General features: G+C 46.1%; 1 protein-coding gene across 1 annotated transcript; it reads right to left on the bottom strand.

Annotated features, from left to right (window-relative positions):
• Nucleotides 1-9,507: 9,507 nt before the first annotated feature.
• Nucleotides 9,508-11,772, bottom strand: LOC105556813. Its single transcript, XM_012003925.1, has one exon. The coding sequence runs from the start codon at nucleotides 11,770-11,772 to the stop codon at nucleotides 9,508-9,510; it is 2,265 nt and encodes a 754-aa protein (XP_011859315.1).
• Nucleotides 11,773-12,782: the final 1,010 nt, after the last annotated feature.

Here is a 12,782-nt window from a genome sequence, read left to right as displayed (position 1 = left end):
CTTCCTAAGGAGGGAGATGTTGGGTATCGTTACCGACGCCACCCGGCGTCACCGTCACACCGCACCGAGGGCGCGGCAGTCTGTGAGTCAGGCAGTCTATATTCACACTCGGTCACGCTCAGACGTCTTGTATTGCTGGCCTTGAACCAGACTTCTCATTAAAGAAACACAGTTCGTCTTACTACGCGTATTATCCTTGTGTCTCCTATCACTCTCCGATCACCTTCCCGAGGTAACGAACCCAACATTTAGCCTTGTCAATCATAAAGGAGTGAGTAGATTCTTGCATGGCGATACGCGCCGAGGCATAAAAGTCAGAGAGTGGGATCCTGAAGTCTGTAGAAAGAACTTCTGATCGAGCGGTTGAGGCGAGACTGTCGGCTATCTCGTTTCCTGTGATATGGGATGGGATCCAAGCGAGCGTGGTCGCCATTCCAACTCTCTGTATTTTGTAGATGAGTTCCCTTATAAGGTGGATGATGTAGCTGCCCGAAAATGGGTCACGCGAGAGAATGGCATCTAGGACGCTTCTAGAATCTGAAAATATAACTACACTTGTAAAGTTGGTACTTTGTTCGAGGGAAATCTCAAGGGCTGCAACCAAAGCCCATGTCTTCTCTGCAGAGAAGATAGAGTCTGGTCCGGAAGTCTAATAGATTTATGGAATCCGAGTTCGGGCGAGTATATCCCCGAGCCCACATGTCCGAGTTCGTTTAATGATTTAGTTCCGTCCGTGTAAAATGTTAACGCTCCATCAAACAATTCTGAAGTTTGGTCGTAGAAGGAGGACATAACGCTATTCACGCTCCAGCCTCCATCAAAATAATATCGAACGTATCTAGGACGGAGTGTGAGGGAACCGAAGCTGGCTTCAAAACAGGGGGGTCCGGATGAGCTGTATACAGGGTGTACCGCAATTCGTGACCGAAATTTTAATAACATATTTTTGAGCAAAATGTAAGACGAAAATCCTAATACGAAAATGTCGAGGCTATAATACTTTTCAAGTGGGAAGCATTTATAATAGACAAATCAGGTAATCTAAAGTTCAGGGACGGTACATTGCACAGTGATAAAGGTACTCTTGCATCTTTGCCGATATACCTAAAAAAATTTAAGTAATTATATGTACAATGATGCTGATGTTATTGATTGAGTCATATTTAAACATGAAAAAATAAAAATAAATAAATTAAAAATAATAAATATGAGAAGTTGTCCACATGAGAAGTTGTCAACTTATGAAATGTCAGACAATTTATATGGTAAAAATATTTTCTTCAATATCGATTTATATTGAGGTTATTTTTTTAATATGTAGATAAGATAGATTTCACATTTTATTCAATTCGGCAATGCCTAATGGAAACTATGTTGATACAAACGCGAAATTTATTAACAAATCTAGTAACAAACTTTTTTCTATTGATTATTATATTTTTATTGTACTACTATTAATTGTACTACTGCGAGATACTATAGAATTGTGTAGAATTGGGCGGGGGGCATTTTGAACATATGTTGTAACAAATTTAAAATAAACGTTATTATATAAATACAATATCTCATAGTATTAATAGTAGCACAACAGAACTATAATATTCAATAGAAAAAAAACTGTTACTAGATTTCCTAATAAATTTCGCGTTTGTATCAACATTATAGTTTCCATTAGGCATTGCCAAATTGAATAAAATATGAAATCTATCTTATCTATGTAGGAACTCGCTGAATTTATATAAACCGCGGGTTATCTGAGTTCCGTCTCGTGCCCGCAGGACAGCGCCCCGTTTTATGTCCGGTCCGCTTCCTTCGCTTACTTTGCTCGACACTATATTTTCTATGTATCTACATTGTACTTGTCCTTCGGAAGAAGTCGACGTAAGGTTAGCCTTTCGGCACATTAAAACTGTTTCTTGAAGGGATCAGAACTAACGTCTCCTTATTTCGTTCAACCCACAACTCCTCGAGATCGACTGTACATCCTCGCGATTGCCCGGATGTAACAGGTTATGGGCCCAGAACGGACCGCTAAGAATTACACCGCGCATTAAGGATCTCATACTGCGTTCTCTCCCCGACACACGACGCCATTAAGTGTCCAAGAAATAATCGTCGACAGACATCGAAGGAAAATGGCTCAAGTGGCGAGATTCGAGTCCTTGAACAGAGTGAAAACTTCGACACATGGAAGATGTTCATGGAGGCTCTGCTGGTTAAAAACTACTTATGGCAGTATGTAAACGGTACTAACGTGAAGCCGGAAGCAGTGACCGGCAACGTAGCATCGGAAAACGCGGCAAAAACGTGGGAACAGAACGACGCTAAGGCACGCTCGGATATCATCCTGTCCATTAGCTCGACCGAGCTGAAACAGATCAAGGGATGCGTCACATCCCGGGAAGTGTGGCAGAAACTACGGGACACGTACCAGTCGAAGGGGCCAGCACGAAAGGCAGCCCTCCTGAGGCAGCTGACTACGTTGAAAATGACAGGTAACGGCGACGTTCGCACACACCTTAATCATTTTTTTGATACCGTAGATAAAATAAACGAGATAGGAGTCGAGATCGATGGAGATCTACTCTCTACGCTGTTGCTGATAAGTCTCCCGAGTGAATTCGAAAACTTTCGCTGTGCGATCGAGGCTCGCGACGCACTACCAGCCCTCGATATACTTCGCGTAAAGATTACAGAGGAGGCGGACGCAAGAAAGGACGTCACGAGCAGCCACGTTCCAAATGCAATGTACGCGAAGAAGTTTCACAAGAAACCGAGAAAGAAGACTCGAGACACAACCGAAAATGATGGCGGTCACACCTTCAAGTATAAGTGTCACAAATGCAAGACAGTCGGACACAAGGCCGCCGACTGTAAGGATCCAAAGCAGAAAGCTCAAACCCCATCGGACGCGACAGATACAACGATGCTCACATCTGAGGCTTTTCTGGCTGGAATAACCGGAACGGGTAGATGGTGCCTGGATAGCGGGGCAACGTCACATTTTTGCCACGAGGCACACAGATTCAACTCGGATATGCGCATCAAGGACGGAAAGCTGAGTCTCGCCAACAAGGATTCGACACAAATTAAAGGACAGGGCACGGCCCGCCTCAATATCGCTGTCTGCGGAAAGTCGAGATCCATCCACCTCGAGGACACTCAGTTAGTTCCAGATCTACGCATAAACCTTCTCTCGGTCTCCAGGATCACGGAACACGGTTTTAACGTTGCATTCGACAAGGACAGAGGACTCGTACTGGATCAGGACGGTAACGTAAGGCTGATCGCGAATAAAGAAAACGGCCTGTACGTCGTAAAGGAAACGATCAGCGAGGCAGCCGTCGCCGAAGGCACACTCACCAACGATACAAACCAACTGGAGGCAGACTGGCATCGAAGATTCGGTCAACTGAATACGCGGGATCTTCAGGAAGCCATTCAGAAGGGCCGTGTACAAGGAGCGAAGCTGGAAAACTCCTCGAGCGGTGCCTGCGGAATTTGCTTGGAGGGCAAGATGGCGAGAAGTCCGTTCCCGGTAAAGTCTGACAGGTCGACAGAAATTTTGGACCTAATACATACAGACGTGTGCGGACCGATGAAGACTGCTTCCATCGGAGGGGCTAAGTATATTTTGCAGTTCATCGACGACAATTCCAGATGGGGACAGGTCTACTTTCTGAAACATAAATCCGATGTTTTTCAGGCGCTCCAGGATTTCGTCGCTATGATGGAGAAACAGACGGGCAAGAAAGTCAAGGCCATCCAATCAGACAATGGAAGGGAATTTGTAAACACGGACATTGATGATTTCCTGAGGGAGCGCGGAATAATCAGGAGATTAACAGTTCCGTACTGCCCCCAGCAGAATGGCGTAGCCGAGAGACGGAACCGTACTCTAGTCGAGATGGCCCGATGTTTTCTCCTGCAATCCGGTCTTCCCACACGTTTTTGGGCGGAAGCCGTTAATACGGCAAATTATATACGCAACCGATGTCCGTCAAGGTCACTGGACGGAAGGACTCCGTTCGAAGCGCTGTCTGGAAAGGTTCCCGACGTGAGTCACTTCAGGGATTTCGGGCAGCGGGCGCTCGTATTACGCAACGGACCCGTATCGGGAAGTTCGATGCACGCAGCATTGCGGGAACACTCGTTGGATATTCGGACACATCGAAGGGCTATAGAGTATGGATCCCGAGCGAGGCTAGGATCATCGTCTCGAGAGACGTGAAGTTTCTACGCACGGAACCGCCGAAAGAGGAGACATTTGAAAATTTTTGCCCGGAACCTGAAAATAACCAGCGAAGAAGATCTCAGGATTCCCAATACGACTCAGTTGACATTGTATTGGAACCATCCAACACTTCGGTCGATCATCCAGATGAGGCCAATACAGAGCACACTACGGAGATGCCTGATGAGTACCCAGAACGAGTCCACGAAAACGATGATACAGAGTCTCGGGACAACGAGGAAGAACCTCAAGACGATCAAGAAGATCCACCCCGGGATACACTTGACGGCGGGGAACGCCGAAGAGCACCTGGACGACCAAGAATCGTCAGAACCGGAGAAAGGGCGAGACCTCGAAAGGAGTTCCATTATCACGATCGACAAGCGTCATTCTTAGAAGGATACGCAGCAAACTTGTCGGAAGTTCCGATGAGGGAGGCGATGACCTGTCCGGAGGCTAACGAGTGGCGGGCAGCCATGGTCGAAGAACTAAGGTCCATTATCAAGAACGAGACCTGGAAGTTAGTCGATCGAGTCGATGGGCAAACGGTCATCGGAAGTCGAATGGTACTCAGAAACAAGGTTAACTCTGACGGATCACTTCAGCGACGGAAGACTCGGCTGGTAGCTCAGGGGTTTACTCAGAAGCCAGGTGTACACTTCAACGAAACTTTTGCTCCCGTCGCAAGAATGACCTCGATTCGAATGATGATCAGCTTAGCGACGCACTTCGGTATGAAGATACACCAACTGGATGTTGCCACGGCATATCTTAACGGATACTTGGAAGAGAGCATACTCATGGAACCTCCAAAAGGTATGACCACGCTACTGAAGGATCTCTTGGATTCGGAAGGGGACGACGTCATTCGAGTGAAGGCAGAGAAGATGCTCGTTGACTTGAGTTCCGGAAATAAAGTTTGCCTACTTAGAAGGGCGCTATATGGATTGCGACAGGCCGGGCGGAGCTGGTATCTAAGGTTCGATAAGACCCTGAAGGAATGTGGAGCCATCCCCACCAACGCAGACGCCTGTCTGTACCGCATTGGGAAGGGAGAGAACATCGTTTTAATTGCAGTTTACGTTGACGATGTGCTCATCGCGTCACGAAATCAAGGGGAAATCGATCGCATCTCCAACTTCCTTTCACGGCAGTTCACCATAAGGAAGCTCGGCGAGGTTCGTCAATGTCTCGGAATCGAATTTAGTCGCGAGGGAGAGTCCATCACGCTAAGCCAGAAGGGTTACATCTGCGAGTTACTCAAACGATTTGGAATGAGTGACTGCAACCCAGTCAGCATGCCTTTGGACCCCGACGTAAAATTGGAGAAGGGAAGAGTTGAGTCTTCGGACTACGGAGAGAATTTTCCCTACCGAGAACTCGTGGGAGGTCTCACTTATATCGCGTCGTCTACCAGACCAGATATAGCTTTTTCTACAAGTTATCTCGGGCAGTTCAACAATTGTTTTGATGAGTCACACTGGAAAGCTGCAAAGAGAGTCTTAAGGTATCTTAAGGGGACCATGAATGTTGGCCTTGCTTACCACCCGGACTCCAGACCTCTTGTGGGATACACCGACTCGGACTGGGGTAGCTGTCGTTTGGATCGACGCTCTTACTCCGGTTTCCTGTTCGCTCTCAGCGGATGCGCTATTTCTTGGGACGCTAAGAAACAGAAGACGTTTGCTTTGTCCACCTGTGAGGCCGAATATATGGCACTCACAGAATGCACCAAGGAGGCCGTCTACTTGCGGCGCTTCTTGGGAGAACTTGGATTCGACCATCTGGCTGACGTCACGGTCTACGGAGACAATCTCGGGGCCTTGAAGCTAGCAGAGAATCCTGTTTTTCATCAGCGTAGTAAGCACATCGACATCAAATACCACTATGTTCGGGACGCCCTTCGCAACGAAAACCTGCTGATTAAGTCCGTTCCTACGACGGACATGGTTGCTGACATGCTGACGAAGGGTCTGCCTAGGAAGAAGCACTTGGATTGCCTCAGGATGGCCGGGATGCGCGCTGTTTCCTATTGCCAGTAACATCAGAGGAAAATACCAGGCACGATTCGAGGGGGAGTGTAGGAACTCGCTGAATTTATATAAACCGCGGGTTATCTGAGTTCCGTCTCGTGCCCGCAGGACAGCGCCCCGTTCTATGTCCGGTCCGCTTCCTTCGCTTACTTTGCTCGACACTATATTTTCTATGTATCTACATTGTACTTGTCCTTCGGAAGAAGTCGACGTAAGGTTAGCCTTTCGGCACATTAAAACTGTTTCTTGAAGGGATCAGAACTAACGTCTCCTTATTTCGTTCAACCCACAACTCCTCGAGATCGACCGTACATCCTCGCGATTGCCCGGATGTAACAATCTACATATTAAAAAAATAACCTCAATATAAATCGATATTGAAGAAAATATTTTTACCATATAAATTGTCTGTGACATTTCATAAATTGACAACTTCTCATGTGGACAACTTCTCATATTTATTATTTTTAATTTATTATTTTTTTATTTTTTCATGTTTAAATATGACTCAATCAATAACATCAGCATCATTGTACATATAATTACTTAAATTTTTTTAGGTATGTAAGGATGTACAGGGGTTTCCACAGCCTCTGAAGGAACGATACAGCCTTTTAGCCAACACTAATGCTTTATTCTTCGTCAGGAGGGGGGGCACGTCCTCCTCTTACACAAGTACATCCTTAACTGCTCGCTCGCCGCTACACACGCACATTACACACAGCGCCTCTCCTCGCTCCTACGCCCCCTACGTACATCTCGGTCGTTACATCTAACTATGACGCTTCGTCTCACAATTCGGCCCTTCCTGACAATTTGTCCGTCCCCGGACACGGTCGAGGTCTATAAATAAACGGGTTACAATGCTCCGAAATATGGCTTATCTATCAGTACTAACAATTAATAAGTAATAATAAGTAATAAGTAATATTAAGTAATAAGTAATCAGTAGTAGTAAAATAATTAATAATCAGTAGTAGTAAAATAATAAGTAACCAGCGGAATCATGCAAATGAGAGGATTAATCATGCCAGGGTCTAATATTGCAAGCTTCCCACGTTCCTTCGTAAGGACGTTGTGACAATTGGGAGTTCTCGACGTCTCTAACAATGTATCTATCATTCCTGAGAACTCGGGTTATTTCATAAGGTCCTTTAAACTCGGGAACAAGTTTTCTTGGAGCGCCCGGAGTATTGTCAAAGTTTCTGATTTCTACATAATCTCCTTCTCGATATTTACGTGCTTCCTTCCTGGTCTGGTCAAAATAATGTCGATTATATTCCTGATTTTTCAGAATAGACCTTTCGGCCCTAGCGCGAGTCGCTGCAAGATCGCGATCATCTGAAGAAACGCTATCTTCCAAAAAGTCCTTAATCCCGTCAACGTTAGAGCTTCGCTGGTCGATCCCGAACAACAGTCGACTTGGGGTATCGCCAGTGGATTTGTTTATCGTATTGTTAATCGCAAATTCTGCCTCAGTTAGTACCTTGTACCAATACCTTCCGACATTATTATCAACCGTCTTAGCAAGAATCGGACCTAACACACGGTTAACGCGTTCGACTTGCCCGTTCGCTTTTGGGGAGCCCGTGGCTATAAGCACATGTTTAATATTATTATCTCCGAGAAACTCCTTGAACTCGCTTGATGTAAAACTAGTGCCTCTATCAGTTACTATTACCAGAGGACGACTGTAATTTGCAAAATGCTGTCTCAGACATTCCATGGATTCTTTCGAGGTTGTCGATCTCGTCGCGTATAATTTTGTAAACTTAGTAAAGGCGTCGACAACGACTAGAATGTGTTGCTTTATAAGGTGTTTCCTATCTATAGGTCCTAAATGGTCTACGTGGTATGTCTGAAACGGTATATTGCCCTTGGGTATACAATGCAGAAATCCTTCGGACTTCCCTGAGCACGGTGAAAAGGCGATGCACTTAAGGCAATTGCGGATATGTTCCTTTATTTTGTCGCGCATTTGTGGAAACCAGTAAGTTTTATCAATCGCGTGACGCGTTTTTTCCAGACTAAAATGACCTAGCTCATCGTGATACTTTCGCAATACATGATTTTCCATTTTCTCGGGTACGTAAAACCTTAATTCACCGTCCTTCTTCCGGTATATAAGTCCATTGCGCATCTCATACTGTTTGTCTTCTTTCTGCTCAAGCTTCTCACGCAACTCTCGAATTTTGGGATCTCGACTCTGACTCAAGGCTAATTCTAATTCAAGGGGATTATCTTCGACTATGAGAATGTTCGTAGCTCGACTGAGCGCGTCTACATGCTGCATTTTTGCACCGGCCCTATGTTCTAAGACGTAATCGTATTGCATGAGCTCAATAGCCCATCTTTCTATCCGTGGGTTGACATCTTTCTTGTTTAAAGTCATTTTCAATGCCGCACAATCCGTGACGATCTTAAACCTAAGGCCGTGCAGGTAAACACGAAAACGACGCAATGCGTAAATAATCGCAAGTGTTTCTAGCTCAAAGCTATGATATCGGCTTTCAGTATCGGTCGTCCTTTTTGAGAAATACATAACTGGATGGAACCCCATGTCTCCTTTTCTTTGTATGAGTACGGCGCCAAACCCGTGCGAACTGGCGTCCGTGTGGAGCTCCGTCTCGTCACGAGGACTATAGATACTTAATACAGGTGCCTCTTGCAATTTTTGCTGCAATGTTTGAAAGGCTTTTAACTGTTCCTCTCCGAAGCTGAATTCCACATTCTTACGGAGTAATTCGTGAAGCGGTTTCGCGATAACAGAGAAACCCTCGATGAATTTTCTAAAATATGAAGCCATTCCGAGGAAGCACTGTAGGCTTTTCACGTTTCGCAGAATCGGATATTTATTAATTGATTCGACTCCCGATTCAATGGGCTGGACTCTATTTTCTGAAATACGGTAGCCCAAGAAATCTATCTCAGTATTTAGAAAGCTACATTTATCGAGTCGGAGCTCCAACAAGTTTTCGACTAGACATTGGAATAATCGCTTCAACACTTTAAGGTGGAATTCCGCGGTGGTGGTAGCGACCAATACATCGTCCATATACACAACAATATCGCCTGATTTAATTAGGTCGGCCAGGGCCTCGTTTACAAACCTTTGGAACCTCGCTGGTCCCACTTTGAGTCCGAAAGGCATTCGCAAGTACTCGAATACCCCGAAAGGCGTGGTAAACGCTGTATATTTTACGGATTCGTCAGCCATTCGTATATGGAAAAACCCGTCCTTCAGATCGAGAATACTGAAATATTTTTGTCTCTAAGTGCGTCAATTTGATCTTCAATCAAGGGTAAGGGGTAATTGTCCCGATGCAAAACTTTATTGAGTACGCGATAATCAATGCAGAGCCGAAGCTCACCATTTTTTTTCTTTACCAATATGATCGGGGATGCGAATTCGGACCGACTAGGCTGAATTATTTTCCTTTCAAGGAGGTGATCTAGCATTTTCTTTAACTTATCTTTTTCTAGGACAGACAATCTACGTGGACTAAAATGAAATGGTTTCTCATCAGTCAAGGTCAATTTTAATTCTATATCTACCCTCGGAGCATTCGGCCTCTCGGGCTCAAGATAGTCCAGCACAAAAAGTTTCCGCAGGTTCGACTGTACATCATGAGGTGTTTCGGCGTTTATTCTAAGGGAATCTGAAATGAAATCACGCGTATCGTTAGTTTCTATATTCAGAATATCGTATATCGCTTGAGCTTCTAATTTCCTCAACCCCAGACCGAAGGTCTTCAGCGTATCACGGCCCAACACAACTGGATTTGCCATAGTCGTGTCCGGAACGACAAGTACAGGTAAATCAATTTTCGTTTCGTTATCAATCGTAATGTTTAGTCGCACGCGCCCTAGTACATGCAACGGGGAGTGGTTTATACCGTGATAACGCCTTGAAGATCTATCGATTATCTCGACAGCTTCTTCCGGAACGAAGCTTTCTTTTATAAAACTAACCTTACTGCCGGTATCCATCAGTGTGCTTAATTGAATTTTCCGATTATTATACGGGTAGCTTACTTCATAGTCAATGTCTCTAAATATTGTTTCTTCCTCTTCTACGCCGTCTGAGATCGAGCAGATTTGATCCTCCGCCTCGTCGACCGTTGCAACCTGCGTTGACGTCGTTGCCTTTACTGGACAGTCCTTGACTAGATGGCCCATCTCGCCACAATGGAAACATGACCCTTTCTCTCGTTCTGGTTGTCGGCAGTCAGCGGCCAGATGCCCCAACTTGTTGCAGTTATAACAGCGGGGACTCCTAGGTTTTTCTTCGTCATTTTTCGCCCGCTTTTCTTCCTTCTTATCGTTGCCTTGTTGTGAATCGGCCGACTTGGTGTCGTTCTTGCCCGTCGGCCGTGGATCGCGTCTCAGATGGTTTCTTGCTGTTGATCGTAGGGATACCTTTTCGAATACTCTCAGCATCTCTTCCTTCTTCTGGAATTCCTTCATCCTTGCCAGATCTTGTAAATAATCGTTCGGGATACCATCGACTAAATAGTCGACTAAATCTTCCTCTTCGATAGGGACGTCTTTTGCCAATGTTACCTTATCATGGAAATAATCCGCGAAGCTTTCGGACTGTTTCCATTCTCTTGCCTCAAATTTTTTTCTCAGCGTCACACGTAACGGGCAATGGTCGTACATTATCCTAAAACCGTCCATTATTTTGTCGAGACTCATGGCGATTGTATTTTCCGTCTGAAACCAACTTTTCGCCTTTCCTTTTAATTTGTTGCCAACGAGTAATTTTGCGCGATCGTCGTCAAGTCGATAAGCGACACACAGTTGCCTGATTTGCTGTTCCCATCTTCTAAACATGCCTGCAGTTCCGTCAAAAAATTCTACTAGCTCTAACATGGCGCTGATGTTTTCTCTTCTGGGTATTTCCTCCATTGGCGGCGGTGTAGATCGTCGCAGTTGCTCGTTCTTTCGTCTAGTGATATCGATCTCTCGTCTTAGCAATTCGTTCTCGAACTCTAGTTGCATGTCACGATATCGATTCTCGAACTGCGCGATATCTAGATCGTCATTTCTTTGACTAGCCTCTATACATCGTCGGCCGCTTCCGGAATGCGTTATCCTACCTTGTATACGTAGACTCCTCGACCTTTCCTCGTCGTTTCCTTCATCGTCGGCGTTCTCCACCCCGTCGTCCGTCAGCGCGGCCTCCGTCAGCGCGGCCTTTGTCAGCGCGGCCTCCGCCAGCGCGGCCTCCGTCAGCGCGGCCTCCGCCTGCGCGGCCTCCGTCAGCGCGGCCTCCGTCAGCGCGGCCTCCGTCAGCGCGGCCTCCGCTTGCGCGACCTCCGCCCGCGCGGCCTCCGCCAGGCTGGTCTCCGGAACGTCGATGTACATTTCGTTCACCCATCCGCCACTTGGGTCGTCTTTGTCCAATCGAGCGATAAAATCTGCCTTCGTTCCACCGATCGGTAGACCTCGCTTCTTTAACTCGGCCCGAAACTGCGCGACCGAGATTTTCTTCGGATCCATTGCCGGTTAGTTCCTGCTCACCAATCCCTGCTCACGACTTCTGTAACGCACCACACAGCGTTATCCGCGAGGCAGTGTACTTCTCGACGAGGCACGACACGCTCTTCTTGTGACGTCGCCCCCTTTTGTTTTTCGTGCCCGGTGCAACCAACAACGGCAAGATGGCCACCGACGCGACGATGAGACTAATGAGACTAATTCCGACACGTTCTTCGTACTCTCCCGTTCGGTTCGATCCCACTTCTGAAACTGTAAGGATGTACAGGGGTTTCCACAGCCTCTGAAGGAACGATACAGCCTTTTAGCCAACACTAATGCTTTATTCTTCGTCAGGACACGAGGGGGGGGCACGTCCTCCTCTTACACAAGTACATCCTTAACTGCTCGCTCGCCGCTACACACGCACATTACACACAGCGCCTCTCCTCGCTCCTACGCCCCCTACGTACATCTCGGTCGTTACATCTAACTATGACGCTTCGTCTCACAGGTATATCGGTAAAGATGCAAGAGTGCCTTTATCACTGTGCAATGTACCGTTCCTGAACGCGCGAACTTTAGACTACCTGATTTGTCTATTACAAATGCTTCCCATTTGAAAAGTATTATAGCCTCCACATTTTCGTATTAGGATTTTCGTCATACTTTTTGCTCAGAAATACGTTATTAAAATTTCGGTCACGAATTGCGGTACACCCTGTATATCCTTCAAGTCCGGATGAGCTGTATACAGGGTGTATACTAATTCGCGCCCACCATTTATATAGTGATATTTCTCATGAAAAACTGAGTCGAAAAGTCCCGAACCATTTTTTCGAGTCACGCCTCACAAAGTAGTTGTAATTATTTAAAAATTAGCGAATCCACATCGCTTTTTAAACGGACGCACGTTCGTGAGCCACGCGTCTACTAGTGTGCGTGAGTGAGTTGCCGCGCGTCTCAGCATTACCACGGCCGTGTTCACGTAGCTCCGAAATAATCAATAATTGTGTCCGTGAAGTTGGCACGAC

The sequence above is a fragment of the Vollenhovia emeryi genome, unplaced genomic scaffold, assembly GCF_000949405.1.
Source record: "Vollenhovia emeryi isolate VEMERY1.0 unplaced genomic scaffold, V.emery_V1.0 DF939763.1, whole genome shotgun sequence".
NCBI classification, from domain to species: Eukaryota; Metazoa; Arthropoda; class Insecta; order Hymenoptera; family Formicidae; genus Vollenhovia; species Vollenhovia emeryi.
This window is presented reverse-complemented; position numbering and strand designations above follow the sequence as displayed.

What these genes read in the sequence shown, in the direction of transcription:
- LOC105556813 (XM_012003925.1), bottom strand. Translation starts at nt 11,772, where the DNA reads ATGGATCCGAAGAAAATCTCGGTCGCGCAGTTTCGGGCCGAGTTAAAG.